The sequence below is a fragment of the Coturnix japonica genome, chromosome 22 (assembly GCF_054131305.1).
Source record: "Coturnix japonica strain WE chromosome 22, WE-NBRP24, whole genome shotgun sequence".
Taxonomy (NCBI): Eukaryota; Metazoa; Chordata; class Aves; order Galliformes; family Phasianidae; genus Coturnix; species Coturnix japonica.
Window position 1 is genome coordinate 6837185 of NC_140684.1, and position 25572 is coordinate 6862756.

Below are 25572 nucleotides of genomic sequence, written 5' to 3' on the forward strand. Positions count from 1 at the left end.
TGAATTATTTTGGCATTAATGGAGATGTCTTACGCACTTCCACTATAAATGAGGCTTCCAGGATGAGCGTGCCAGCCAATATTTCCTGGTGGAGGGAGACGGGGAAATATATGGTGGTGGAGGAGGAAGGATGGGAGCACATTGGGGGGAGGGTGGGAAACATGCAGGAGAGGACATGGGAGGCACGTGGGGGTGTGATGGTGGGAGTGGTGTATGGTCTGTGCAGCTCCAGCTCTACACCAGTGCCAATGGGATGGGGAAGGAATAGGAGGTTGGTGGGGTTTCCACACCACTTCCTGCAGATGGAATGGGGTCTGGGGATGGGGTGGAAGATGGGGAGTGGGGATGGAGGAGTTTCTCCCTGCCCTCGTTTTGGGACCCCTGAACATTCCAGTTGGCACTGTGCATTCCTTGGGTGTGTTCCCCCAAGTCCCGTTTCCCCATCGGGATGAGGGAAATCCCTGCCCAGCTGTGCTGCCAGCATCTCTGAAGCCTATGGGAACTGCTCCCAATGCACGAGGCAGAAGGGACCGGGGGAAGCTGCAGGGATCCTTCATCTATGGGGTGCGGATCGTCTCCTCTCTGGGGTGATGGGATGCCATGACTCCCCGAGACAGCAGGGAGGGGATGGCAGGGAGGGCTCTGCAGCCCCCACTGCATACTCGAGTAGGGAGGGGGTTCGGCTGGGTAAATGGGGCTGGGGGATCGGAGGCTTCATCGCATCGCATCGCGTCGCACCGCAGCGCAGCGCAGCACATCACAGCAGCAGGAGCGGGACTCCGCTCTGCTCCCACCCCCTCACCCAAGGAGGGGGAGGAGGAAGAGGAGGAGGAGGAGGAGGGGGAGGAGGAAGGCACCTCCCCCCGCTGGCACCCACCGGAGCCCGATGCGGCTCCGGCCGAGCGGCCACGGGGGCCGGGAGGGGGGTGAAGTGCAGAGCCCCCCCAAACTCCTGCACGACTCCCGCTCCCCTCTGTATTATTTTTCTTTACGAGCGGGGCACCCCTTTCTCTTTAACCCGGAGAGAGGGGGGGCAGCGGGGACCCCCCCCCATCTGCACGCTCATGGCCGGGTCTCCCCGCTCCCAGCCCCGACCCCCCCGGCCCCGCTCCCCCCAAACTTTGCCTTCGGATGCGGGGACTCCGCCACCGCTGATTAATTGATTGCATCTGCCTCGGATTAATTATTCACCCTCTTGTTTTTTGGTGTTTTTCTTCTTCTTCTTTTTTTTTTAAATTATCCTTATTATCGCCTTTTTCTTTCTCCCCCCCCCCCCCCTCCACCTCCCATTTTACTCGAGGTGGGAGCGCTTTAATTCCTATTTTCTTTTTGGAAGGCTGAGATTTGGACGTCTTATCTGTCTATATTATTTTTATTGTGCACTGGGGGGGCTGGCGGCTCGCTAGCCCTGCAGCATCATCCTTCACCGGCACAGCTTTGATTTGCTTTGATTTTTTCATCGGGGGGGGGGGGGGGTCCACGTGCTCTTCTCCCCCCTGGATCCTGAAGAGGAAGAAGAGGAGGAAGAAGAGGGGGGGGACCCACCTCCGGCTCGGAGCCCCCCGCGGGCGCTGGGGGGGGCTGCGGCAGGCAGGGGTGGGGGGGCCGGGGATGGGGTGCTCTGCGCTCTGAGCTGAAGGGGGGGCGGTTAGTCCCCTCTTTCCCCCCCCCACCCCCAATCCCACCCTTGGCTGCTGCCGCCGGTTCGCACGTGGTTGGATTTAGGGGATTTCTGCGGGTTTTTTTTGGTGCTCGGTTTGGATTTTTTTAATTATTATTTTTTTAAGCGGGGGAATAGAAGGGGGGCTCAAGGCCTGGCTGCCCCTCTCCCTCCTATCGCTGTTCCCCCCCCTCCCAACGCCTCAATATGGGCTCTCTGGAGAAGATGCTCCCCGGGCCGGCCGCTCTGCTCTGCTGCCTCTGCTCGCTGCTGCTGCCCGGTGAGTGCTGCCGGCGCGGGGGGGGGGGATCACCAATCTGTGTGTACGTTCGTGTGTCTGCATCCCTGAGGGGGTTTCTCCCCTCTCTGCCCCCCATCCCAGCAGCCTCTGCCCCCTCTGTGCCCCCTGCATTCCACAGCCCCCACCTTCCCTTCGCCCCGTGCCCACCTCCCCCCGAGCAAATGGGTAAAGATTAAGACTTTTATTCCCGGCTTAATAAAATGACAGATTGCTTCTGAGCGCTGCTAATGGGCTGTTTGCTGGGTGGGTGAGGGGGGGGATGGGGGGCAAAGGGGATACATCTCCCAGCCCCCCGCCCCCCATCCTCCCCCACCCATTTCATTCCTGATGCAGACCGGGGTACCCCCCCCCCATCCTCATCCCCATCCCCATTTGACCAAGGGATGCTTTGCATCCTGCGCCAAGTTGGGTGCTGAGAGTCACCGCTGTGCCATCATATAGGGTTGGGGTACGGTACAACCTCCTCTCTCCCTCTGATTTGTGCATTTCAAGGTAGGGGTTCCCAGCTGCCTCTATGGGGGTAGGAGGGGGGAGCAATGCCTGCTCTCACTTTCCCTGAGTTGCATTCAAATCACAGCTATTACCCCACGCTGTGCCCACTGGTGACATCCTGGCCTGCCCCAGTGACAGGTCTGGGGGTAGGGGAACCTGCTGCCTGGGGTGCGGGGGCTTTATTAGGGTATGGCTCTTTTGGGGTGGTTTTCCTATAGAAGCAACTCCTGCAAATGCACCAGGCAAAGCTGCAGGAAGCAGGGAGCTGCTGGAAATTGTGGGTGCTGTGCATACCCCGTGCTGTGAGCTTGGGGTGTCCCTAAGGGATGCACTGCTGCAGTCTTGGGGTGTCTGGATCGTGTTCCAGCATCCCATGGACAGAGCACTCTGGGGCTTTTCTGAGCATCTGCAGCCCCTGAGGCTCCCGGGGAGCAAAAATGATCATCAGGGAGGGGAGACACTGAGAGTGCTGCAGGAAGCAGGCAGGGGTTGTATTTTTCCTTTAGCCCCCCCCCGTACCCCCTCCCAAAAGGCTCCAGGGGCAGCTCTGGCAGCACAGCTTTGCCCTGTTGACCCCACAAGTTCACACAGCACCTTTGGGTGCTGTTCCCCCCTGGCACCCCAAAAGCAGGTGCAGAGCCCCGGCATTCTGCCTTATGGGGAACAACAGGTATGAGATGGGCAGCCAGCAGGGAAACGTGCTCATCCTCCCTCTTGAATTTGCCTTTATGAGATGCAGACGTCTGGATCTGGCTTCCCCACGGCACCGCAGGCGGCCGTCAGCCCCACTGCCAGAGGAATGCTCTGCGATGGGAAATCTCCTGTGCCCACATTTCCTGTGCCCACGCAACGCAGCCCCTTTTCTCCATCCCCTGCTGGGGGCCCTTGAGCTCCCTGTTGCTCCTCAGACCAGCACAGTGGGCACATGTAGCCCCTCAGTAGCCCTAAGGGACCAAGGGGACCCTAAGCTAGGACTGCCGTTTAGGGTACTGGAATCCCTGCAAGGCACCAGCCAACACTTAGGGCTCATTTCGTGGCTGCTGTGGCCTTTCTTAGATAAATAAAGGCTTGCAGGGAGCCAGAAAGAGTGGCTGAAGGCTCCTCATTCCCTTATCCTTCCTTGTGGGATGCTTGGGGTGGCTGCTGGGGTCAGCACACGGCCATGCAGAGCCCTTCTCTCTTGGTGAAGGAGTTATTTTTATTCCCTTTACAATGATTATTTCTTGTTATTTTTAATACCTCTATGGCAGCTTCACCCCTTGGTGTTCCCTTCTTTTTTGGGAGACCCACTTGACCGTGTCCCCCCCCAACCAGCAGCTGCCAGAATGAGGATCTTGGCATCCCACATCCCGGATCGGGGCGGCCCCGGGGCTGCATGAGGGTATTGCGGAGGGACGGAGCCGGCAGCTCAAAGCCAGAGGAGCTCTTTGGGGTTGCGGCACAGCAGGGATTCACCTGGTGTTGTGCTTGTGTTGGGTTTAGATGCTGTCTGCTCTCCCTGCTGCTCACCGAGCCCCATCCCTGCTGTGTGCCTCAGTTTCCCCTCTCACTGGGCGGTGGGCACAGAGATGCGGTGTTATTCAGTGGGGGGAGCGTGTACCACCATCCCATTGGCAATAGGGTTGGGGCCACGTCGATCTCCCTGCATCTCCGACCCCATAATTCCTAATGTGACAGGATCCCATGTGTGGGGCTGGGGGTGGAGGATGTGTCCCAGCCCCACAAGGGCACACAGAGCCTCCCATCCCCATGTGGGCTCAGAGCATCCCCACCTTTGGGATATTTCAGACCAGCAGGTGGAGATATGCCATAACTCGCTGTTGAAATAGGGAAAATGCAGCTGGCGTTTGCTCACTTGAATGGGTGCAATCCCTGAGCACACCCAGCACAGCCCAGAGCAGGCAGGGAACAGCAGGACCACGGTGCTCCTGTCAGAGGGATGTAGCCCCCGAGCAGGACTGAACCAGGCAGAAAGCAGCAACCCCAGGCCCAACCCCAGGCTTTGTCTCCAGGCTGCCCTTGCGTGACCCCAGCTGCTCCCCATCACCTTTTCTTCCCCTTGAATTTGGGGTTGAACTGTTGCCTGCTGTTTAACCCAGCAACAGATGAGGCCTTTTTTACTGGTGCAGTGTGCTTTGATAGTGTGCATCAGCCTGTGTGCATGAGCCTGGTTGCCCCAGTAATCTGGGACCTAAGTTCCACAGCAGGAAACAGAGGCAGGGCATGGGGCAGCAGCACTCCCATAGCTGGGCACTGCTCAGTGCTTCCAGAAACCTGGCTCTGTGCTTCAATTCACTGACTTAATTCCCCAGCTGTTGGAGTCCCTCGTGCCCCCCAATCCTCTCCATGAAAAACCTCAGCCCCTCTCCAGCAGAGCATCTCCTGACATTGGAATGGGCACAGAGCAGCCACCTGCCTGTCTCCTGCCCCGTGTCTATGAAATGTGGCCTTGTCCTGGGAAATACAGTGAGATGGAGGAGGGTTTGGTGTGATACAACCTGAATTTTGGCTCCTGTGCGTGGCAAAACCCAAAGGAGTGGCAGGAGGAACCAGTGTGTGCTCCCCTCCCACCCTGCGCTCATCACGGCTGCTGCAGGAGCATCCCATCCCATCCGTCTGGAAAAGGTCACTCTCTATAATCTAATTGGCATCCCTTATTATTAAATACAGGGCTTTGCTAATGAGCTGCCCCCTGGGAAGGAGGAGGTGGTGGCTGCTTCCATGGGGGGACCTCATGGCGCCAGGCTGGGTGCCTTTGGGACGGGTGTGCAGCACGGTGCCAACAGGGCACTGCTGTGGGAGGAGGCAGCTCCTGGTGCTTCCTGCCATAGGAGAGGCACAAACCCAAGTGAGGGGATTTGTTGGCCGTTGCCTCTCCCCCAAAGGACCCCAGTATAGATGCTCTCTCTGTGCCCTGCTTTCCCAGGCTGCTGCCCCACTTGTTGCTGCCCAGGTCGATAACCCACAGCTCACAGCTCTCTGTGCTCTGTCCCAGGAGGATGCTGCAATCACAGCAGTTTGCTTTTCCTCCCTGATGAAGCCACCGTCTCCCGCTGGGCAGCGTTTTCCCTTCGCTGCTGTGCAATATTTGCCATGCTTGATTTTTTAATCCCTCTGCCTGAGATCTCAGATTCCTTTTGCATCCCAGCCCAGTGAGTTACTGCACCAGGTTCTGCTCTGTCCCTTGCAGGACTGACAAAAGTTCAGCATTTGGGATCATCCCTCTGCTCTCCAGATTTCTTTTCCATGCTGGACCCCATCCCTCTTGCAGTTTGTACCCCATCCCCCCCACCCTGCTGCATCTCACAGCCCCTGGGCGTTCCTGTGGACATTCATGCTTGGGCAATCCCTCATCCTTTTTATTTCATATATATATATTTTCCCCACCGCCCTTTAATTCATTCCTTCATTTTTCTTCCTCCACCGCAGAGTCCCTTCTCCTTCCCGGCCCCCAACCTGTCCCCTGGTGTGATTTGTGGAAATTGCTCTAAAGTAGCTGCTGCGTAAAAGCCTTTCCTGCTCCCAGGATTTATAGCAGGCTGCGCCTGTGTGCGGCACATCCCATTTAGGCCATATTTATTTATTCCTATGGGTTTCTTCCCCCATCCCTTTGATTAGTTTCCTGGGGGAAATGCAGGGCTCAGCACTGCAGCCCGGGGCACCCAGCGTGCGCCCTGCTGGCATTGCCTTGTGTTGCTTCTTGCCACTGTGGAGCTGGAAGGGCTGCTGTACCACCAGCACAATGCTCTTATTGGGAGACTTGGGGGGAGGAGGATTTCCAAGGATGCTCCAGGCAACAGCATCTCCATCCATCCCCTTTGGAACTCTAAAAAAGGGAGAGTCAACCAGTGCCTGCACAGTCCTATATTAGACACCAAAGAATCCACCACTGCCACCTATAGGAAGATTTGGTTTCCTTTTCCCATTCATTACCCACTCAATCCCTCCTCTGGGCTGTAGAGATCACCCTTCTGGGATGGGCACTGTGCTCCTTCTTACCATGGGGCTTCTCAACACCATCACCGCTATGGGGCAGACAGAGTTGGGGACCAGGATGGCCAAGGGATTAGTGTCCCCCTGTCCCTGCATCCTCTCGTTGGCCATCTCACTGCTGTGCGCCGGGGGAGGTGACTGTACATTTGTAACAATTATTCACTTAATTGACTTCCAATTAGCTAACGCTGGAGATGGAAGCTCGCACTGCGCCGGGGATCTTGTTGTCTTTCATGTCGCCGAAAACAATTTCCAAGGCTCCAGCTGATGGGAAGCATTTTCTGAGTTCCTCATGAGAGCTGGGCTTCCTGGTTCAGCTCCTGTCTCATTGCTGGGAGGGTTTCCCCAATCTGTGCTGTGCTACAGTGCAAAGCGGGGGTCCTGCTGCCCTGTGACCCCCCATAATCCAAACATTGCAGAGATAGGAATGGGTACTTGAGGCTGTGGCCAATTATAGCACTGCCAGGGCTGAATCTTTGAGGTTTGGGTGGAGGTGGAATGGATGCTGCTGGCTTTGAGGTGGGACATTTGTGGTGGTGGAACCGTCCTCTTGGAACCTTAGCAGTGACCTGGAGGTGACAGCTGCACTATAGGGGCTGGGCTGTGCAGGGGCCATCTTTGGGATCTTGGACCACTAATTAAACCCCATCAGCCATTTTGTCCCCCTGGGTGATCAGGAACTCCAAGAAGTGCCAGCAGAGCTTCAAACCAGCACAAAACCATCTGCTAGGTGCACTGATCACAATGTCAACCCCAGTCATTACATCACGGAGCTCGGCTGTGTTGGAACAGACTGGGCCACAGCCCCCAGCAACAGCCCTATTTTATTATCCAGTGCTTTTCTATCTGCTTTTCCCTAGTTAAGTGGGGATATATGTGCCGGGAGCCCCCCGCCATATCCCACAGGATAAGCTGGGATCAAGTTCCCCCCTGGAGTGTGGCTAAAGTGATCCCTATGGCAAACAGCTGGGGCTGGAGCTAAGCTGAAGCTCAGTGCTGGGTATCAGTGCTGAATAAGGGGAAGTGGAGAAGGGGGAGGAGGAGGAGGAGGCTGTTCAGCCTTGGGACAGTTAGTGGGAGCAGGGATGGAGGGGCTGAGGAGCCACAACCACATTCAGTCTGACCATCAGCCTTTCTTCCCATGTGTCCATCTGTCTGCTCCCAGCAGCCCCAAGCATTGATGATGGAGTTGGGTTTATCTATGGGGTTGGTTTCAGCACTGGAGACCCCCAGAAGCAACAATCTCCCTTAGCATGGGGGGCTCTTGACATCAGTGCATGGTTTGTGGGTGCTGCCACATCGCATCCTGCACTGCTGTCCCCATGTGACCCCACTGCCAGCACGGTGGCCCATCTGGCTGCGTGGCTGCGGCGACGTGGGGCACATCTGGCCAGGCAGATGTGGCTGCTCGGGGGTGGGGGGTCATCGCCAGTTTGTGTGTTTCTGCCTCCCTCTCTGCCCTCTGTCCCTGCTGTGGCTCAGAGTCCACCCTGGTTTGCCACAGAGGGAGCTGGGAAGGACGTGGGTGTCCTGTCCTTCTATGGGGCTGGGGGTGTCCTCAGTCCATGGGGCCCAGGCAGCCCCTGGGCTGGTCAGAGCCTGCTTTTTGCTCGTGGTGCTGAGCTGTGAGAGTGGAAGAACCATATGGTCCTCCCTGTGCCAGCCTAATAAAATCAGGAATGCAGGTCAGGCACTGCAAATCCTGTTAAATGCAGCGGGCCGGTGCAGAGTGGAGTCAGTGGCCAGGGCTTAACCCATCTGTCTCCCTAAACTGAGACAGGGGTGATGGCAGAGGTACCACCCTCACCCTCCTGGGGGCTTCTGCATTGGGACAGTCTGCTTGGGGTCCCCTGAGTTGATGGTCTTTCCTTCCTCCCTCTTTCCCTCCCTTCTACCTACTTACCCTTTCTCCCACCAACTTCTCCTTTCTTCCACCTGCCCTTCCTCTCTTCCTTCTACCCTTCTTTCCTTCCACCCTTCTTCCATCCTTTCCATCCATTCTCCATTCTTCTCCCTGGTTCCATTATCCTTCTCCACCCATGTCTGTTTGTCTTGACCCCATGTCCTTCCTCATCCCACTCTCTATCCCTGTTTGATGCAGAGGCTGTAAGAATAAAAGCTCTGGGCTGCTATTAGCCTTGGGCTGGACGTGGCCAGCCAGACCCTGCCCTGTAGGATTAGTTTATGGCCAAGGAGTGGAAACACCCATCACATCCCCCCTCCTGGCTACAGATTATAGCATCGTTTAAATGCATTTTGTCTGCGGAAGGAAATAGCATCTCAGGGTGCCAGCAATCCGCCTGTGCTGCACTAATCATGACCACGGCGTTAATCTGCAGCCTGGCTCATCCCCCATGGCACTGGGATCTGTGAGCATGGTGCTGAGCTTGGAGCCACACTGCCATCCCATCAGCATTGTCACCCAGGTCCCCTGTTGCTGAGGGGGTCCCCTGAGGGGTGCAGGCCTTTGGGTGCATTTCCTCTGTGGAATGTTGTAAGTATTCTCCAAACACTGGAGACTTTTAAGGGATAACAATTACAGTTTCAGTGATTCAGCATCAAGCTTCAGCGTTTTGCCTGGCTCCCCATGCCTCATTCATTCTTGCAGGCATTTGTGTGGTTATCCCAGTGTAACTCTGGTCTGAGGATCTTTCCACAACTCTGCTTTTCAGCAAGGAGTCTCATGGCTTGGAAAGAAAAAATGAAAAGGAATGGCAGGAGCGGCCGTGGCTGCACAGGGCAGGGCTGTGCTGCAGCTGACCCAGTGGTATCAGCAGCATCAGGTCTGGTCCTGAGGGTGGGACAAGCCAGTGCTCTGTAGCTGTGGATGCCAATGGTGCCCCTATCAAGTGCTAATCCTGTTAAGAGATTTCCTAAGCTGTTAACCCCTGCAGCAGTTAGATCCAGGCTGAGTTACAGGGCCTTGCCTTGCTGAGCCATGTGCTGCAGGAACCAGCATGCCAATTGCCCCAGCATTTCGGAACCAGTGTCCTCTCTTCTGCATCAGCAGCAGAAACTGAGGCAGAGCTTCAAGCAGCAGCAACCCTACAGCTGCTTGTACAGTGCAACCACATTGATGTTGCATCTGCTAAAACCCTGCCTGTGTATCCACACTCCCTCCCGTGTCCCTGTGTAGAAAATAGGGGTAGGAGCAATAGATTAGGCAGCCCCCTGGAGCAATCCCCCATTGGAAGCCCCCATCCAGGTGCTGCTCTGAGTGCTGAGCTGTCACATCAGAGCCTTTCAACGCCTGTAATTTGGGTGCCACTGGAGGAGGCTGGAGTCACTGGGGAATGGCTGCAATCAGAGCCAGGGCTGCTTTCTGTGCGACGGGGAGCTGCAGGGAGGGGAAGCATCCTGGGAATTGCTGGCAGATGCAGATGAGAAGACCTTGAGATGTCTTCTTTGAGATGTCTGCAGTGAGGGGCTGCAGCACAAGGGCTGGTGGGTACTGGATGGGAGATGCAAATGCTGCCCATGGAGCTGGGCTTAGTGCATCCCGCCAGCTGTGGCTTGGGGCAGGGTCTGTCCTGCAGACTCCATCAGCATGTTGGCAAAAGGTTGATGGAAATGAGGATTCAGCCTTTTATCCCCTATTCCTGCACATCCAGATACAATTTTAGGCATGCCCTTGACATCCTGGATGCTCCATCCCACGCCAAGGGCTGAATATCTCACTGGGAAGCACAGAGATCACTGAGGTTCTGGGGTGGTTAACACGAGTGAAACCCGTCTCAACTTTTGCTGCCCTTGCTGGATACTCTGGGGCTGCAGCACCTCGTACGTGCTATGGGAGCTCAGAGTTGGATGTCCCACAATAACCATCCTCTCCATCCCCTTCACAGCCCAGGCCAAGGGGCCAGCCCCCAGCCCTGAGCCCCTTGAGCCCCCTGGTGCCGCGATGCTGCCTGTAAGCTACCGCCTATCCAACACCCGCTTGGCCTTCTTCCTCAAGGAGGTGGGCACCAGCCCCCCGGCCAACAGCAGCACCCCTCTGCAACGATCCGAGCCCTTCGTTGTCTTCCAGACCAAGGAGCTGCCTGTGCTCAATGTTACCCTGGGACCCTTTAGTACGGGGTTGGTGCTGCCCAAGGAGCACCTGCAGCCTTCCAGCACCCTGGAAGTCCCCAACCGCCTCACAGTCAACTGGAAGGTGCGCGCCTTCATCATCCAGCCCCGGTTGGTGGCCAACCAGCCCGTGGTCCAAGTGCTCTTCTACGTGGCCGGTCGGGATTGGGATGATTTTGACGTCACCGATCGGTTGCCCTGCGTCAGGCTTCATGCCTTCCGTGATGCCCGCGAGATCAAGAGCTCGTGCCGGCTGCGGGGCAGCCTGGCCACCTGCCTGGTGCAGGCTGAGCTGCCTCACGCCTGGTTCCGGCCCGCTGCTGTGCCACTGGGCCGCAGGAAGGGTCCTGACGGCATGGAGGTTCCAGGTGAGAGCCAACAAGTGGAGCTCTACTACACTCTTCATGCCCCTGATGGGGCCGGACAGTGCCTTGGGGACACATCGGCATCATCCCCTCGTCGAGGGACTGGAGGGGCAAGGACTGAGGGTCCCACGCAGCACCCACTGTTGCGCATCGGTAGCGTCAGCCTCCTGCAGCCTCCCCCTGTACAGCCCATGCAGGAGCATCAGTTGGATGGCAATGTCTTCATCCGCCTGCCTGACCGGCCGCTGAAGCCAGGTGAGGTGCTGAGCATCCTCCTCTACCTGATGTCCAACTCCACGGTGGAGCACTTCACCCTCAGGTAGGGTCCTGATCCCATGACCCATGTCTGTTGGCAGGGATTGGTCGTTTTGACTGGGTTGGGTGGAGCAGTGACATCTTCACTATGGATGATGTCTCTGAGATTCAAGAGGAATTTGGGGTGAAAAGTCCTTCTGTACACACAGAAGAGTGGTGAAGATGTCTGGGGGGGTACAGGGATATGGGATCCTGCCCTGATTATGTCTCTCTGCAGGGTGAAGGCCAAGAAAGGGGTTAACCTGCTCAGCACCAAGTCGAGGAGTGGGCAGTGGCTGGTGAGCTCGGAGCTGCTGACGGGTGGCAAACACTCCACGGCCACTGTCGACGTGGCCAGGGTGGAGGGCGCTGGACCCAGGTAACCATCGACCATACCCCCTAAATCATGTCTGTCACTTCCATATCTCCACGGGTCTTGAACACCTGATGTGGGGTGCAGGGTGGTGTGGTTGGGTGTGATCTACTCCATGGCCAACACCAATGGGATGATGCCCATTCCTCGTGGTTCTGGCTTGGGTGATGAAAGGCTTGTGTTGGCCAAGGAGAATCCAGGGGACAGAGTTGAGAATGATCAGAAGGACAAAGATGAGTTAAAACCCAGAGGGTGCTCTGGGAAGGGGAGATGTGGGACTGGCCCTTGAGTATAGGGGGGCTGTTGGGGCTCCTTGAACTGCAAGGGCAGGGGCTGGACACTGGTCCGAGTCACCAGCAGGAAGGACTGTGACATGCTGGGTTGTTCCCAGGTGGTGACATCTCCATCACCTGGTGCCTTCAGGAGCTGGGAGAGAAATGCCTCCAGGATCTGGGTTAGAGCAAACTGATGCTCTCAAGCTGTGCTGAAAGATGCCAAATGTGGCTATAGCAGAGAGACATTAGTGCCTGTGGCCACAAGCCACCCTCCCCACTGCAGGAATGGCCCTATGCCATCCAGGAGCCATGCACTACAGGCATAGAGGGCTCCATCTCCCCTCTCCTTTCCCAGCCCCCCCTCTGCCTCTGCTGCCGACTCAAATCAGCCTTGAAAGGTTAGAGACGGGAGATGAATTTAAAGTGATTACAATCACCTTTTAGACAAACAACTCGATCAAATATTAACGTAATGGAAATGATGAATGACTCAAAGCCGTTTTGCCCTCTGGGCCGTGTAAGCACAAGCATTTTGCCTCAGGGGCAGCGGGGATTGGAGGCAACCTGGTACATCCATAGCTTTGGGGTGATAATGGCCAATACTAGCAATTTTGCACTCCAGTATCTGCATCTTAAGTCTTTTCCCAAATCCAGGCAGCTTTGCTCTGCCGGGGATGCTCGGGGGGATGCAGAAGACATTGGGCTTTGTTGTGCTGCTACAAGGAATCCCTTTCACTCATTATATATTTATAAGTGAGAAACTGTCTGCATCCAGCATCCCCAGATTGATGGGACTTTCTTGATGGCTGCTGCCTGCTGAGATGAGAACAGGACTATTTCAACACTTCTCACCCTGCTCCATTCTCCTGCTCCAAGGAGGCTTTTGCTGGATCTACAGGGAAAAATACTTTCCCTTTGTGTGGGCTTTCAATGGAGCAGCTGTGTTTGGGATGAGCATCATGGTGGTGACCGCTCTGGTCCCTTCATCACACAGGGGCACCCCTAAGGAGGGACCCATTGGAGATGCTCTGCATCAGGGACCATCCAGAGCACCCAACTCACTGCATCCTCCTCTGGTCCCCTGCCAGGGATGGAGAATCCTCCTCTGAGATCATGCAGCTGGATTTTGAGATGGAGAACTTCACCAGCCAGTCGGTGACACGTCGCATCATGTGGCACATTGATTACCGGGGCCGTAACCCCCCACCTGATCTGGAGAAGGTGGTGACAGAGCTGACGGTCATCCAGAGGGACATCCGGGCCATCGTGCCCCTGGCCATGGTAAGAGGCCTTGCACTTGCCTTCTGGTTTGATAGTGGGGATGGTTTATTGTCCCTTGAGGATTTTGCAGGGAGAGATGGATGTTGATGTGGTCTGTCATGCTCCTGGCTGTCTCACTAGCTCATCTGTCCCATATCCCCTTCTGCAGAATCCATATATCCATGCATCCCACTGTAGTTGTACTGGGCTGGAGCAAGAGAAGCAGGAGAGAGACCAGGGAGAACCTGGGCCCAGGGCTGGAGCATGAGAGCAGGCTGCCCTCCAATGACTGTCTCCTTTGCACCTTTTCTCCCCAGGACACGGAAATCATTAACACAGCCATTCTGACAGGCCGGACAGTGGCCATTCCTGTGAAGGTCATTGCAATTGAGTTGAGTGGTGTCATTGTGGATGTCTCAGCTATGGTGGAATGCAAATCTAACAATGAGGACATCATCAAGGTGCGTATAGGGGGGATAACTCCCATCTCCCACCCCAGGAGTGCATCCCTGCTGAGCTCCTCTGGTGGTTTCAGTCCCTCTGTGCCTGTCTGCAGAGAGAAGGCCAATGCACTTTGTCACTGTCCCCACTGAAGGCCATTGGATGCTGTGGTGCTGCTCACGCTGGCACCAGGCAGCAGCAATAACTATGGGTTATCGCAGTACTTAGCGCCGATAAGGTGAAATACTGTCGCCTTGAGATGTGAACCACACGTTTTCATCAGTGGCTTCACATGCGTCTCTGGGTGATATTCATCTCCTGTGTGGGATTTAATGCTGGGCTGAGCTGTGAGGGTCAAGCAAAGCACTGGGGACAGTGGGACACAGGAGACCGGGGCTGTGTGGGATTGAGGCTGCTCCACTGAGCACAAAACACGTGCAGGCTCCCATGGCAATAATGGCCCACGCATCCCTCAGCTGACTTGGCAGAATCAGCCCTCAAACCCAGCCACGGGTGTCTATTTTTTTATCACCATACCCATTCAACCATATATATTCTTCTATCATTCTATGTATCCATCCAGCTACCCGCCTGCACTGTTCCATCACCATACCCATCCATCCATCCACCCACCCACCCCTAGACATCGTGCCTTCTCCCAGCCCTGTCGGTGTTGGGATGTGCTCTCTCCATGGGTCCCTGGGAGCCGTCAGCCCTGTGGGAGCTGGTGTCACAACCTGTTTACCCAAGTTTCTCCAACAAAACCCCGATCCATGCGATTTACAGCACCGGCTCTAATTTATGGAGGCCGGTCCTCCGCAGCGTGATAAAACACTGGAGCAATAATACACTTCAGGATGGACTCCAAGACACTTAAACTGTTTAATGTGCTGCCTTTCGACTCATAAATCTATTTACACGCTGTCCCCAGACCTGGGGGGAGCAGACACACACACACAAGCGGGGATGAATAATACATAAAGCAGCCCTCCAGCCCCGTGTGCTCTCCTTCTGCTCTCCATCCACAGCCCCATGCAATTCCTTGCTGAGTTATTTTGTGTTTGCGCTAGTGATGTGTTTCCGAGGGAGCTCTCAGTTTCCTGCTGAGATTGGGCACTATGATTACGGTGTCAGGGCTATAAAGCTGTTACATAAATCAGAGCTTACATGGTGAGATCCACTGTCTGTTACTGTGAATAATTTAGAAATAAGGAGGGACGAGGAGTGGGAAAAGGCTGCTTATCTCCATGCTGTGTGTGGTGTAGTGGTGATCGCTGCATGGACAGAATGCATCTTGGATGTGGAGGACATGGTGGCTGGAGATGGATGATCTTTAGGTCTTCCAACTGGAGTCATTCTGTGATTCTATGACATGGCAGTGAAGGTGCTGCAGCCACCCATGAAAGCTGGTGACAGAGTGTGGGTGTGAAATGCCACCCTCATCTCCTCTATGGGCACACAGGAATGTGTTGATGGTTGGGCTAGATGAGCTTCGTTGTCTTCCCAACCTTAAAGATTCTATGACACGGGGCATCTCCTCATGCTCTGCCCATCCAGGGTCACGCGGTGACCTCAAGCACCACGCATATGCTGAGGGATATGCATGGGGAGATGATGTCTCCCCTTGATCCCATGCTTGAGGCTGTGCCAAGGGAGGAGCTCTGCACAGGAGCGGAGCTGTCGGCTCCTTGGCTCTCAGCCCAGGCAGACCTCAGCCTCGTTTCCCAGTGCCTTGCTGCAAATCCGGGAAGTATCTCCCAACAAGTGTACACTTCATTTAAAAGCTAATCTGCAGTCACTCCATCATCAGGACAGGGCTGATGTGCTGCTATTTTTTGTTGTCATTCCCTCTCCCCCCCCCCCTTTTTGTTCCAACCAACAGAAAAACAAGTGGCCCCCAGAACAAGATGCTGGGGGGATTTATTAGGTAAGGTAATGCAAGCAGCATCCCATCATATTTATTGTGATAAATTGCTCAATATCCAGAGCTGGAGGATTTACCCAAAAGCTCATCTTTATTCAAATGCTGCCCTGTCAGAGCTGAGATTGTCTTTTTAGACAGCTTTGGTACGAGGACAAGGAGTAAACCCCATCAGTTGGGCTCAGGGAAAGCTGCAGGCGTGGAGTGGGAGTCCCCAGCCCAGTGCCTCCTTCCTGCTGGCTGGGAAAGAGAAGGTGTTGTTGGCTCTGTTGCACTGAGCCACTCAATGCTGTGGTGGCAACCTCTTAGCTCCTTAATTGCCTTGGATTGGTTGGTAATAAGTGGCCCCCACAGGAAGTATTTGTTTCATAGCAAATTTAACTAATGACATTTGCATAAATGGGAATTAAAAGAGGAAGAGAGAGAGGAGGTGAATGCGAGGATTCAGATGGACTCTGGAAAGGTTTTTCTGGAGTCAGTAGGAAGCACTGGGATAGGGATGGAGGTGGGCATGGGGCTATATTCCCTTCCATGGCAGTGGTTGCTGCCTGCTCTCCCTAGCTGTAGGTGGGGGAGATTTGGGGACAGATGTCCCATTACTCCCTCCTCATTTTCTCCTCTCCCCAGGTCTCCAGCAGCTGCGACTACGTCTTTGTCAGTGGGAAGGAGTCGCAGGGCTCCATGAGTGCCAGGGTGACCTTCACCTACGAACACCTCTCTGCCCCGCTGGAGATGACGGTGTGGGTGCCCAAACTGCCGCTGCACATCGAGCTCTCAGACTCACGGCTGAGCCAAGTGAAGGGCTGGAGGGTGCCCATCCTGCCAGACAGGAGGTGGGTGCTGGGGGCACAGCGTTAGGGGTACCCCAGGGCAAGGGAGGCAATGATAGGCTGGGATAGGTCCACAGCAGGACCTCAAGATAGGGGCATGGGATGTGCTAGAGAACACAAGGTGAAGGTAGCAGAAGTCCAGTGCTCATGTTCTGCTTCTTAATGAGGGTAGTTTCAAAAATAATGGAACCAGACTTTTCTGCAGTGAAAACATGGACTGTGGATGCAGGTTGTATTTTTTAGATGGATAGAGGAAAATGTCACAATGAAAATGGCTGAACACTGGGACCAGTAAGGAATATTCATCCATGTCAACAGTCAAAATTCCTATGGATAAGGCTAGGAGCTGCCAAGCTCCAAACTTAATGCTGCTTTGAGATCTAGAGACCTTCAGGTGTCCCTCCCAACTTGAGATATCTTGTCCTTTCAGCTGATTAGGGGGCAGAGATTTTGGCTACCCCATTTTCTGCTAAAGCCCTCAGAGACCTCATGGATAACAGGCAATTTCTGACCAGTCTCCATCATGCTTTTCCCCTGCTTTGCAACACCCTGCACTTCTCCATGCCCTGCCACCTGTCTCCTGTCCCTGTCCCACAGGTCAGTGCGGGACAGTGAGCACGAGGAGGATGAAGAGGAGAGGAAGCAGAGCCGGGGCTGTGCTCTGCAATACCAGCATGCCACACTGCAGGTCTTCACCCAGTTCCACACCACGGCAGCGGAGGGCACGGGGCAGGTGGTCACCATGCTGGGACCCGACTGGCTGGTGGAGGTGACCGACCTGGTCAGTGATTTCATGCGCGTGGATGACCCACGGGTGGCCCACCTGGTGGACAGCTTCACGTTGGCAGGCAGAGAGCCAGGCACCACGCTCTTTAAGGTACCCCTGGTTAACTTTCCCCTTCCCAACAACATGGCTTCAGGTTGGCGGGTGGTGATGGTCCCCTCATCCCCTGCAGGTTGTGTCCCCACTCATGGATGCCGTGCTGGGTGAGACACTGGTGACGGTGGCGGAGGAGAAGGTCAGCATCACAGACCTGAAGGCCCAGGTGGTCTCCAGCCTCTCACTGTCCCTCCACCCTAGCCCTGGAAATAGCCACACCATCATTGCTCGCACGGCTGCCCAGCAGACCCTCAGCTTCCTCAAGCAGGTGAGGTCCAGGTTTGGGGGGGACTCAAGTTGGGATGGAGTTCTATCTAAAAAGTCTTCTTCCCACCTTAAAGTAGCTCACAAATCACAAATCTTGTCCATGTCCATGTGGACAGAGGTATGGAGGAAAACTCACAGAGTTCGTAGCTCTGGTAGCCCTGATTCATGCCTTGGGAGCTGAGATTTGGGGTTTGTAGAAGTCCTGCTTATCCTGTGGGGCTGAGATTTGGGGAGAACCTCATTTGTAGAGGTCCTGCTTGTCCTATGGCCTCTACCTGGGAGCCTTGAAGCTCTGTCTCCTGAACTTTTCCTTCACACCAAGCCCTAGGTAGCAATGGGGAAGGGGGTGAGCATCAGCACCATCTGATACCAGGCCAGAAAATGGTCTGCACCTTGTTCCAAACCCTCAGCAGGCACTGTGTTTGGGCAACTGTGGGGAAAACTGAGGGAAGAACAGGCAAAAGAGAAGAGCTAGGTGCTGGTTGGGAGGAATAAAACAAATCGATAGGCGAATGGGTAGAGGATGAATTGCATGGGGGAAGGATGTGAAGGAGGAGGGATGGATGGAGAGATGGAGGTGCAGATGGGACTGGCATCGTGCTGGGCAACTGGTGCCTGTGTTGGTCCCGCAGGAAGCGCTCCTGAGCCTGTGGATTTCCTACAGCGACGGCACCACAGCCCCCCTCTCCCTCTACGACCCCAAGGACTACAACCTGGTGGTGAGCAGCCTGGATGAGAAGGTGGTGACGGTGACCCAGGACCGAGCCTTCCCCTTGGTGGTGGCAGAGAGCGAAGGTGTGGGGGAATTGCTGCGGGCCGAGCTGGTCATCTGCGAGAGCTGCCAGAAAACCAAGCGTAAGAGCGTGCTCTTCACAGCCCTGGCCAGTGTGCGGGTCCATTTTGGCTCTGAGGAGGACCCGACCTATGACTATGACCACGTTCCCAGCAGACCAGGGCTGGAGATGGGGTCAAGCACCACTCTGCGGGCAGAGGTGGAGAGAAAAGCGGAGCCGAGCGAGGACAGTAGGATGCCCAGTGCGTCTCACCCCACAGAGGACTTCCCCACCATCCCCACTGGCTTCGTCCAGGTGACCCGGGGGCTGACGGACCTGGAGATAGGCATGTATGCCCTTCTGGGGGTCTTCTGTCTGGCCATTTTGGTCTTCCTCATCAACTGCATTGTCTTTGTGTTGAAATACCGGCACAAACGCATCCCACCTGAAGGCCAGACCAACATGGACCACTCCCACCACTGGGTCTTCCTGGGCAATGGGCAGCCCTTGCGGGCTCACAATGACCTCTCCCCACAGCCTGAGAGCCCTGGGAACCCCCTGGAAAACGTGCAGACCTGCTGCCATGCGGACCACCACAGCAGCGGGAGCTCACAGACCAGCGTGCAGAGCCAGGTCCATGGCCGTGGGGACGGTTCCTCGGGGGGTTCCACACGGGATCAGAGTGAGGACCCCCTCAACTCACCCACTTCCAAACGGAAGCGGGTGAAGTTCACCACCTTCGCCACGCTGCCCACCGATGAGCTGGCTTACAACTCCATCCCCATCGCCGATGAGGAGGACTTGGAGTGGGTCTGCCAGGACATGGGGCTGCAAGACCCTGAAGAGCTTCACAACTACATCCGCAGAATCAAAGAGATCGCTTAACGCAGGGGCAGAGGGGACGGGGTGGGAGGGAGGGGGCTGCCACGCCGTGCCACGCCACGCCATGCCACGCCACACCAGCTGCTTCCTGGGGCCCGAGACCCACGTTGGGCTCTCTCGCAGGTTCCCTTTCGCACATCTCACATCCTCCTCACCCCATGCGGAGGCACCTCTGGGGGCTGTTTTTCTTTTCTTGCCCTTTGCCGTCTGCTTGTCCCCAGGGTGGGGGCACCAAACCTGCACTGAGCGGGATCCACAAGGGATGCAAGCTGGGGGCTGGAGATGGATCTTAATTAAGTGTGTGCAATGGTGAATGGGATGAGATGATGCTGCGGGTCCTTGCAGTGCATGGGTTGGAGGAGGGGAGACATCCCATTGGCCCACTGCAGGGAGGTGGTGGGTGGGGGTTCCCAAAAGCCATCCACTGTACATGGGGGTTGCACAATTGCTGCACCTGGTTGCACAGTTTTGGAGGTGAGCACTGATGTGGGGATTTGCCATCCTATGGGTTGTGCGGGGAAAAAGTGGGGGCAAAGCCTGCACCCTCACCTCAAGCTTACCACCTACTCCATGTGGGGTGGTGACGTTAATGTTTGCCATCACAGCATCCCTTGGGGACTGCCTTTGCCCTCGGGCTGCTGGTTCCTGCCCTGCCAGCACCAGGCTGGGAGATGCTGTTAGGACTTCACATTGCCCATGCAGCTCCCCGCCTGGTGGGGATTCTCAGTCCCAGCCCATTTCCCCCAGCCCACTGGGGACTCCCACAGCCAGGCTCAGCCTCCGTGGTGCCTTCTGACTGCCATAACATCCCTGGCCATCCCGCTCCCAGCCCCAAAGTCTCCCCTCGCATCACAGAGCATCCTCAGACAGGCTGACCCCAGGGGGACCACCTGGGTACCAGCGGTTGGGGTCCTACATGGGGGCTCCCAGCATCGCCCAGCAGAGGGGGAGGCGGCAGCTGGCAGCGGATTATTTCTGGATTGGAAGTTACCCACCACTGTGTCTATTTTTTTTTTTTTTTCTTAAATAAAAGACTAGAAAAAACTACAAACAAACAAACAAACAAAAAACCTAAAAAAAAAAAAAAAAACTAAAAAAAGAAAAAAAAAAGGCAATCTACAACACAACCACAAAGGAAATGAAAAGCCAAAACCAAAATGCACCATCCTGGGAGCATTGCTTGTTTCTTACACCCATTGGAATAGCAAATGCTTTGGGGTCAAAGCTGTGGATTTGGGGCCACCCCTCAAAATTCTTCCCCACCTCAACAGCCCCATCAAAGAAGTGATGGCACAGCCAGGCCCTGTGCCTCAGTTTCCTCAGAGCACTGTGCAATGTCTTGAAAAGCTCTTTAAGGAGTTTACCATTCTGGGACTGTGGAAATTTCTCCCCTGAGAGGCCTTAAAGCTTTCCTGATAGCTCTATGCTGGTTTTAAATATACATATCCTTCTATAGAGAGAGATATATGAGGAAATTAAGATGTGCTCAAAGACCAGGTGGGTGATGCTCTCCTGTTTTATACCGTGCCCTGTTATCGAAAGGACCCAGCTCTGGCTTCTCGATAGTGATTCCATGCAGTAAAATTAATACAGCCAAATTCCTGCCTGGAGCCACCAAGCCTCCTCGTCAAATTAACATACATGAATATTCGCTTAAAATTAAAAAAAAAAAAGAAAAAGGGAGAAGTGAGAAAACTGTTTAACAACATACACCGGATTCCTGCATTGTGGGGTGGAGGTGGGCAGGGGAGGGGGGAAGAGCTCTGCCCCACCTCCTCCTCCCAGCTGAGTGGTCTGCCCTGGTAGGGATGGTGACAGCCCTGCTCAGGGTATCTTTTCAATGAAGAGAGCAAGATGTAGATAGGTAAAGTTATATACTGAGACATAAATATGTATGTATTTATACATTATAAATACATATGTATATATACATGCATATACAATGTGTGTCTATCTATCTATATATACACACATACAGAACTATGCACATGTGCATTCCCTTACTGGATTGATGCCAAAGGCTTCGCTTTGGTGCAATGGTGCAGAAATGCATTTACATAATGTGCACACCCATGTGAACACACCAGTCCTCCTGAGTTCCCTTTGGGCAATAGGAACATAAGGGGAGCAGCATACCACAAAGGTGTTTGGGCCCTAATTCCCTTGCAGGAAACATGCCAGGGAGGCACCAGCTGAAATCCTGGGGTCAAAACCTAGGAAAACTGTGTTATGGGATGGATGTGATGATAGGGTTGTGTGGCACCCAGCACTCAGCCAGTCCCAAAGCAGCACTTTTCCTGCTTACTGCTTCAGCACCCGTAAATACAGCAACCGAACGGCCCTCCGATGGCCAAATCTCATTGAAGAAGAAAAGGAAATAGGGGAAAAATAATTAAACAGACGCCTCTCTCCCAGCTCCCCTCCCGCTCTGCCCTCTGTTTATTCTCTTGCTTTTTGGTGTTCCGCTATCTGCTCCCAGCAGGCAGGCACACATTTGCATTTTAATGCAGAGCACAGAGGCTGCATGCAGCTCCGGGGAGGCAGAGCTGGACCCCCACCCCTGCAGCCCCCCACCTTCCCGGGAGCCAAATATCCCCTTTAAATTATGTGCTAGGAAAATAATTAAACCACTTAGCGCACCCAACCCCTTCAAATCATTAAAAGAGGAGGGAGAGAGGAGGAAAACAGGATTTTTCTCCACTCTTCTGCATGGAGCTCAGGCTCTTCCACACCTGGGGGTCCCACCACTCTCCACCTCCTCCAGCTGTCTGCTCTCCTTCCACACCTGTTGACATTATGTGGGTTTGCACAGCACCTGGGATAATGACTTCAGTAAGTTCACTGTTATTTCTGGTATCTCTTCACTGATGTTCCCCTACTATCAGCCCTGGGGCTGCCAAAATCCATCCCTAGGAAAGTCAAAAGGAGGGAGTTGTAGGATTCGGGCAGATGTGATGGCTCTGATGGAAGGAGTTCAGCATCCCCAGAACGCCTGAAGCTCTGGGGCAGTCACTATTGGGTAGAGCTCCTGGTCAAGGACCTTGCCATGGAATATCAATGTGTTTTCTGGGGATTTCCTGACCCTTTCCAGGATTTTGCTGTCACTTCTCATCAATTCCAGGCTCTCCAGCTGCCTTCCAAACAATTGGCTGCAAATATTGGATAAAAGCATCAGCAGATTGCTGGGTGGTTTGTGCTGGGAAACACCATTAAAAACTGGAAAGGGAAGTTTGGGTCTGCAGGGAGCCTTGTGATGCTGCAGATCTGTGCCCAGCACCCAGCACTGCATTTTCAGCCCCAGCAGCCTCTGGAGGCTCAGCCTCCCCATCCTTCCCAACAGCATCACCCAAAGAAGGCCAAATTTTGTTAGTTCATGGATTTAAAGGTCACAAAAGACCATCTCATCTGACCCCGTGTGACCTGGAGCAGCAAATGTCACCCAATTATCCATCTGCTGTGCCTCTGTGTCAAGACCAATAATGCATTTTTCTTGGCTGTGATGGAAGACAATGCAAGAGATTGCTCATGGCTTTGTTCACCAATTTACCCCATAGATACCTATGGAAGATTTTGCTTCTGAAGGTCTCTGCACTTTTGGGGCCAAAATCTACCCAGGTTGGATGAAATGATCTTAGTGGTCTTCTTCAACCTTCATGATTCTATGACAGTCAATGAGTCCTTTGGTGTCAGCCCAAAGATGACAGAGCCCTGTGGCAATGCAGGAAAAAACACAGCTCCTCATTCCTTGCCCATCAGCTGCTTTATGGCCTTTTTTGTTGTTGTTGTCAGCCTCTGTTGGGAGCCCAAAGGAAGATCTGTTCCATTGGATGGACAACTTCTTGGTGGGAGAGAGCAGCTCAGCAATGAGGGCTTCAATGGATGCAATGGGAATGGGAACAAGGGCATTGCTACCACGATCCTACACAAAGGGGTCAAGATGCTGAACTTCAGTCCCTCAGAGCTCCCTGGGAAAAGGCTTCATCCACCTGTGTCTGAGTTTACTCCAACACTCTTGTCCCCATGTGCCACGATACTTTGCTTTCTCTACCCTTATAAGGATGCCCATTTGGGCTCGCCATCCTACAGGTGCCCTATGGAGAGTAATTGGAGGCAACATAGATCACAGAAACAGCTGCAAATCCAATTACCTGAGGGTTAAGCACTCAGCTGATGAAAACCAGGGGTTAAAAGTGCTGAGCCAGCAAAAGCTCAGCACCGATCGATGCCATGTAAATAATATCACTTGTTCCCAGGAGCCCATTCCTTTCTGTTTCTGTGCTGAAATCCATTTGGCCCAGCAGGACCTCACTTGGTTTCTGTCTCTGTGTGGGTTCAAAACCATTTAAACGCAGAGGCTGTGCAATGGGGAATCAGCATGTTCCCGTAAAATCCCCACCCCAGGACCTGCAGAATGCTGCTACTTTACTACATTCAGTGCTACAGACATTGCTGGGTCAATAAATAGGGGGTGAATGGCTGCTGGAAAATCCTTCAGCAGCACAAGGATGGCTTCTGACTGCTCCCAATTGATCCCTGGCTGTGCCCGTGTCCGTGGCTTTCTGATCCCAAATGATGAATGCTTTCAGATGGAGAGGGATGCACAAAGGCAGTTGAGGTTATGGAGCTGTATGATGGCCAGGGTGGAGAGCAGCTGGGGATCAAGGAGTTGGGGCTGCTCCATCTAATCCAGATCCTTCCCCATAACAAGGACGTTCTCACCCCAAATCTACCCAATTCATTCCAATTTCACCCAGTCACTCATGGCTGAAACACTGGGGCACTTTGGACAGGAAGAAACACAATCAGAAATGAAAATATTCCCTTTTGACATATTTGCTTGGCTTACAAAGAGCCTCTTTGACCTTCTGATCTTTCTCCACCCTCGATGGCATTTATTTGGGTTTTGCCTTAAAAAGCTGTAAATCAGCCACAACCCTTTTGATTTAGACTGAATGGGAGCAGGAGCACAGATGATACCCCTGGAAAGCAGTTTTGTTTTTTCCCCAAACTGCTCCAGAACCGGGAAGCAGAAAAGCCCCAAATAAATCTGTTGTTGGCAAATCAGTGAAGAAAACACTGAGCACGCAAGAGGCATCCCTGGCTCAACCCTATTGACACCTGGAGGTGCCAAAATGCCCCCAATAAAAGCTGGATGGGATCAGGAGCATGGGGACCCATGGAGGTGGGCAGAGGAAGGTTGGCAGAGCCTCTCAACACCCAACTGAGTCTCTCCAGCATGGGAATGGCCCTTTTTGGGGAGGGGAGATTCCGGTGATTCAGACTTGGCACAGGGACAACCATCTGCCTTGGCATAATGGGAAATAACACTGCTGTTGATTTCTCCTTCTTCCTCTTGGAAAGATGGAGCCTTTGGGGAGCTTTTAACTAGCAAGCTTACTTTTGTCAAGATGTTTCCCTAGAGCACTCTCCTGGTTTTTGGCTTGCGTGAGCAATCAGTACAGCCCAGGCAGGGTGGGTTTGGTTCCTTCTACACCAGGTTGGTCTGCAAGGATGGGAACAAGGCTGGGCAGGCTGGCTGCTCTTAAGGGGTTTCTAAGAGAAAAGATGTGGACTTAATTCCCCTTTAGGGGGCATGGCTTGAAGGCTGAACCACATTATCTTAAAGGTCTTTCCCAACCTTAATGGTTCTGTGATTCAAAGCCTGTCGGGCACAACCCCCACAACTCCAGCCCAGCTGGTCCCTGTGGCTGCAGGTCCCAAACCACATGGGCAGCCCCAACCATTTTTCCTTCTTCTTTTCCCCCCTCTCCTTCTCTCCCTCCCCCCTTTCCCACCACTCCCAGCACCGTATGATCTATTGTAAGATAACAGCTCCAATTGCTCCAAATTGCTTATTGAGGACTCGGTGGTAAATCAATGATTTTAAATGGGATCACAGAATAGCAATCCTAACAACAGCAGAATAATAGTAAAAAAATAAATGGAGTTGGCCAGCAGAAAGGAGAGGAGTGGCCAGGCTGCTTCATTCATTGCCTGCTGCTGATGTGGGCTGAAGGGGCCATCGAGGAACACGAGCTATCAGGTCCTCAAATAGTCATTTTCTTGCTTTTAAGAGCTCAGGTTCTCCGAGTGAGTGAGAGAGCAGCAACGCTGTCACTAAGCAACCTCCCAAGTTTTGAGGATGCGGGAGGAGGTGGGGGGGGATTTTTGTCTTTCTACTGCTGGAATCTTCAGTTCTGCTTGGTCCTGAAATCACTGCGTGTGAGCAAGACAAAAAGAAGATGCAAACAAAAGCACCGTTAGAAACACCAGGGAGAGGATGAATGAATACTCTTCCCTCCACGTTTTTCTCTCCTCCTTGATCAATGCATTTTATTTGCTGCATTAGCAACTATACCTTCATCTGCAAGGTGAGAGGTGGCCTCAGCGCAGCCAAATGGAGATGTGATGGATGGAGGGCTGCAGAGATGGGGAGGGAGCTGAGCTCTGCATTGCCATAGAGCTGGGCACAACATCCCATGGGGTGGAAATCACAC

The 25572-nt window shown here is 54.0% G+C and overlaps 1 protein-coding gene across 1 annotated transcript; it reads left to right on the forward strand.

The window, feature by feature from the left end:
• The first annotated feature begins 839 nt into the window (after positions 1-839).
• On the forward strand, positions 840-19389 carry TMEM132E (transmembrane protein 132E). Its single transcript, XM_015881034.3, has 9 exons — positions 840-1940; positions 10292-11198; positions 11412-11552; positions 12910-13102; positions 13399-13542; positions 16071-16276; positions 16871-17150; positions 17230-17421; positions 18053-19389. The coding sequence occupies exons 1-9, from the start codon at positions 1868-1870 to the stop codon at positions 19076-19078; spliced, it is 3162 nt and encodes a 1053-aa protein (XP_015736520.2). The 5' UTR covers positions 840-1867; the 3' UTR covers positions 19079-19389.
• Positions 19390-25572: the final 6183 nt, after the last annotated feature.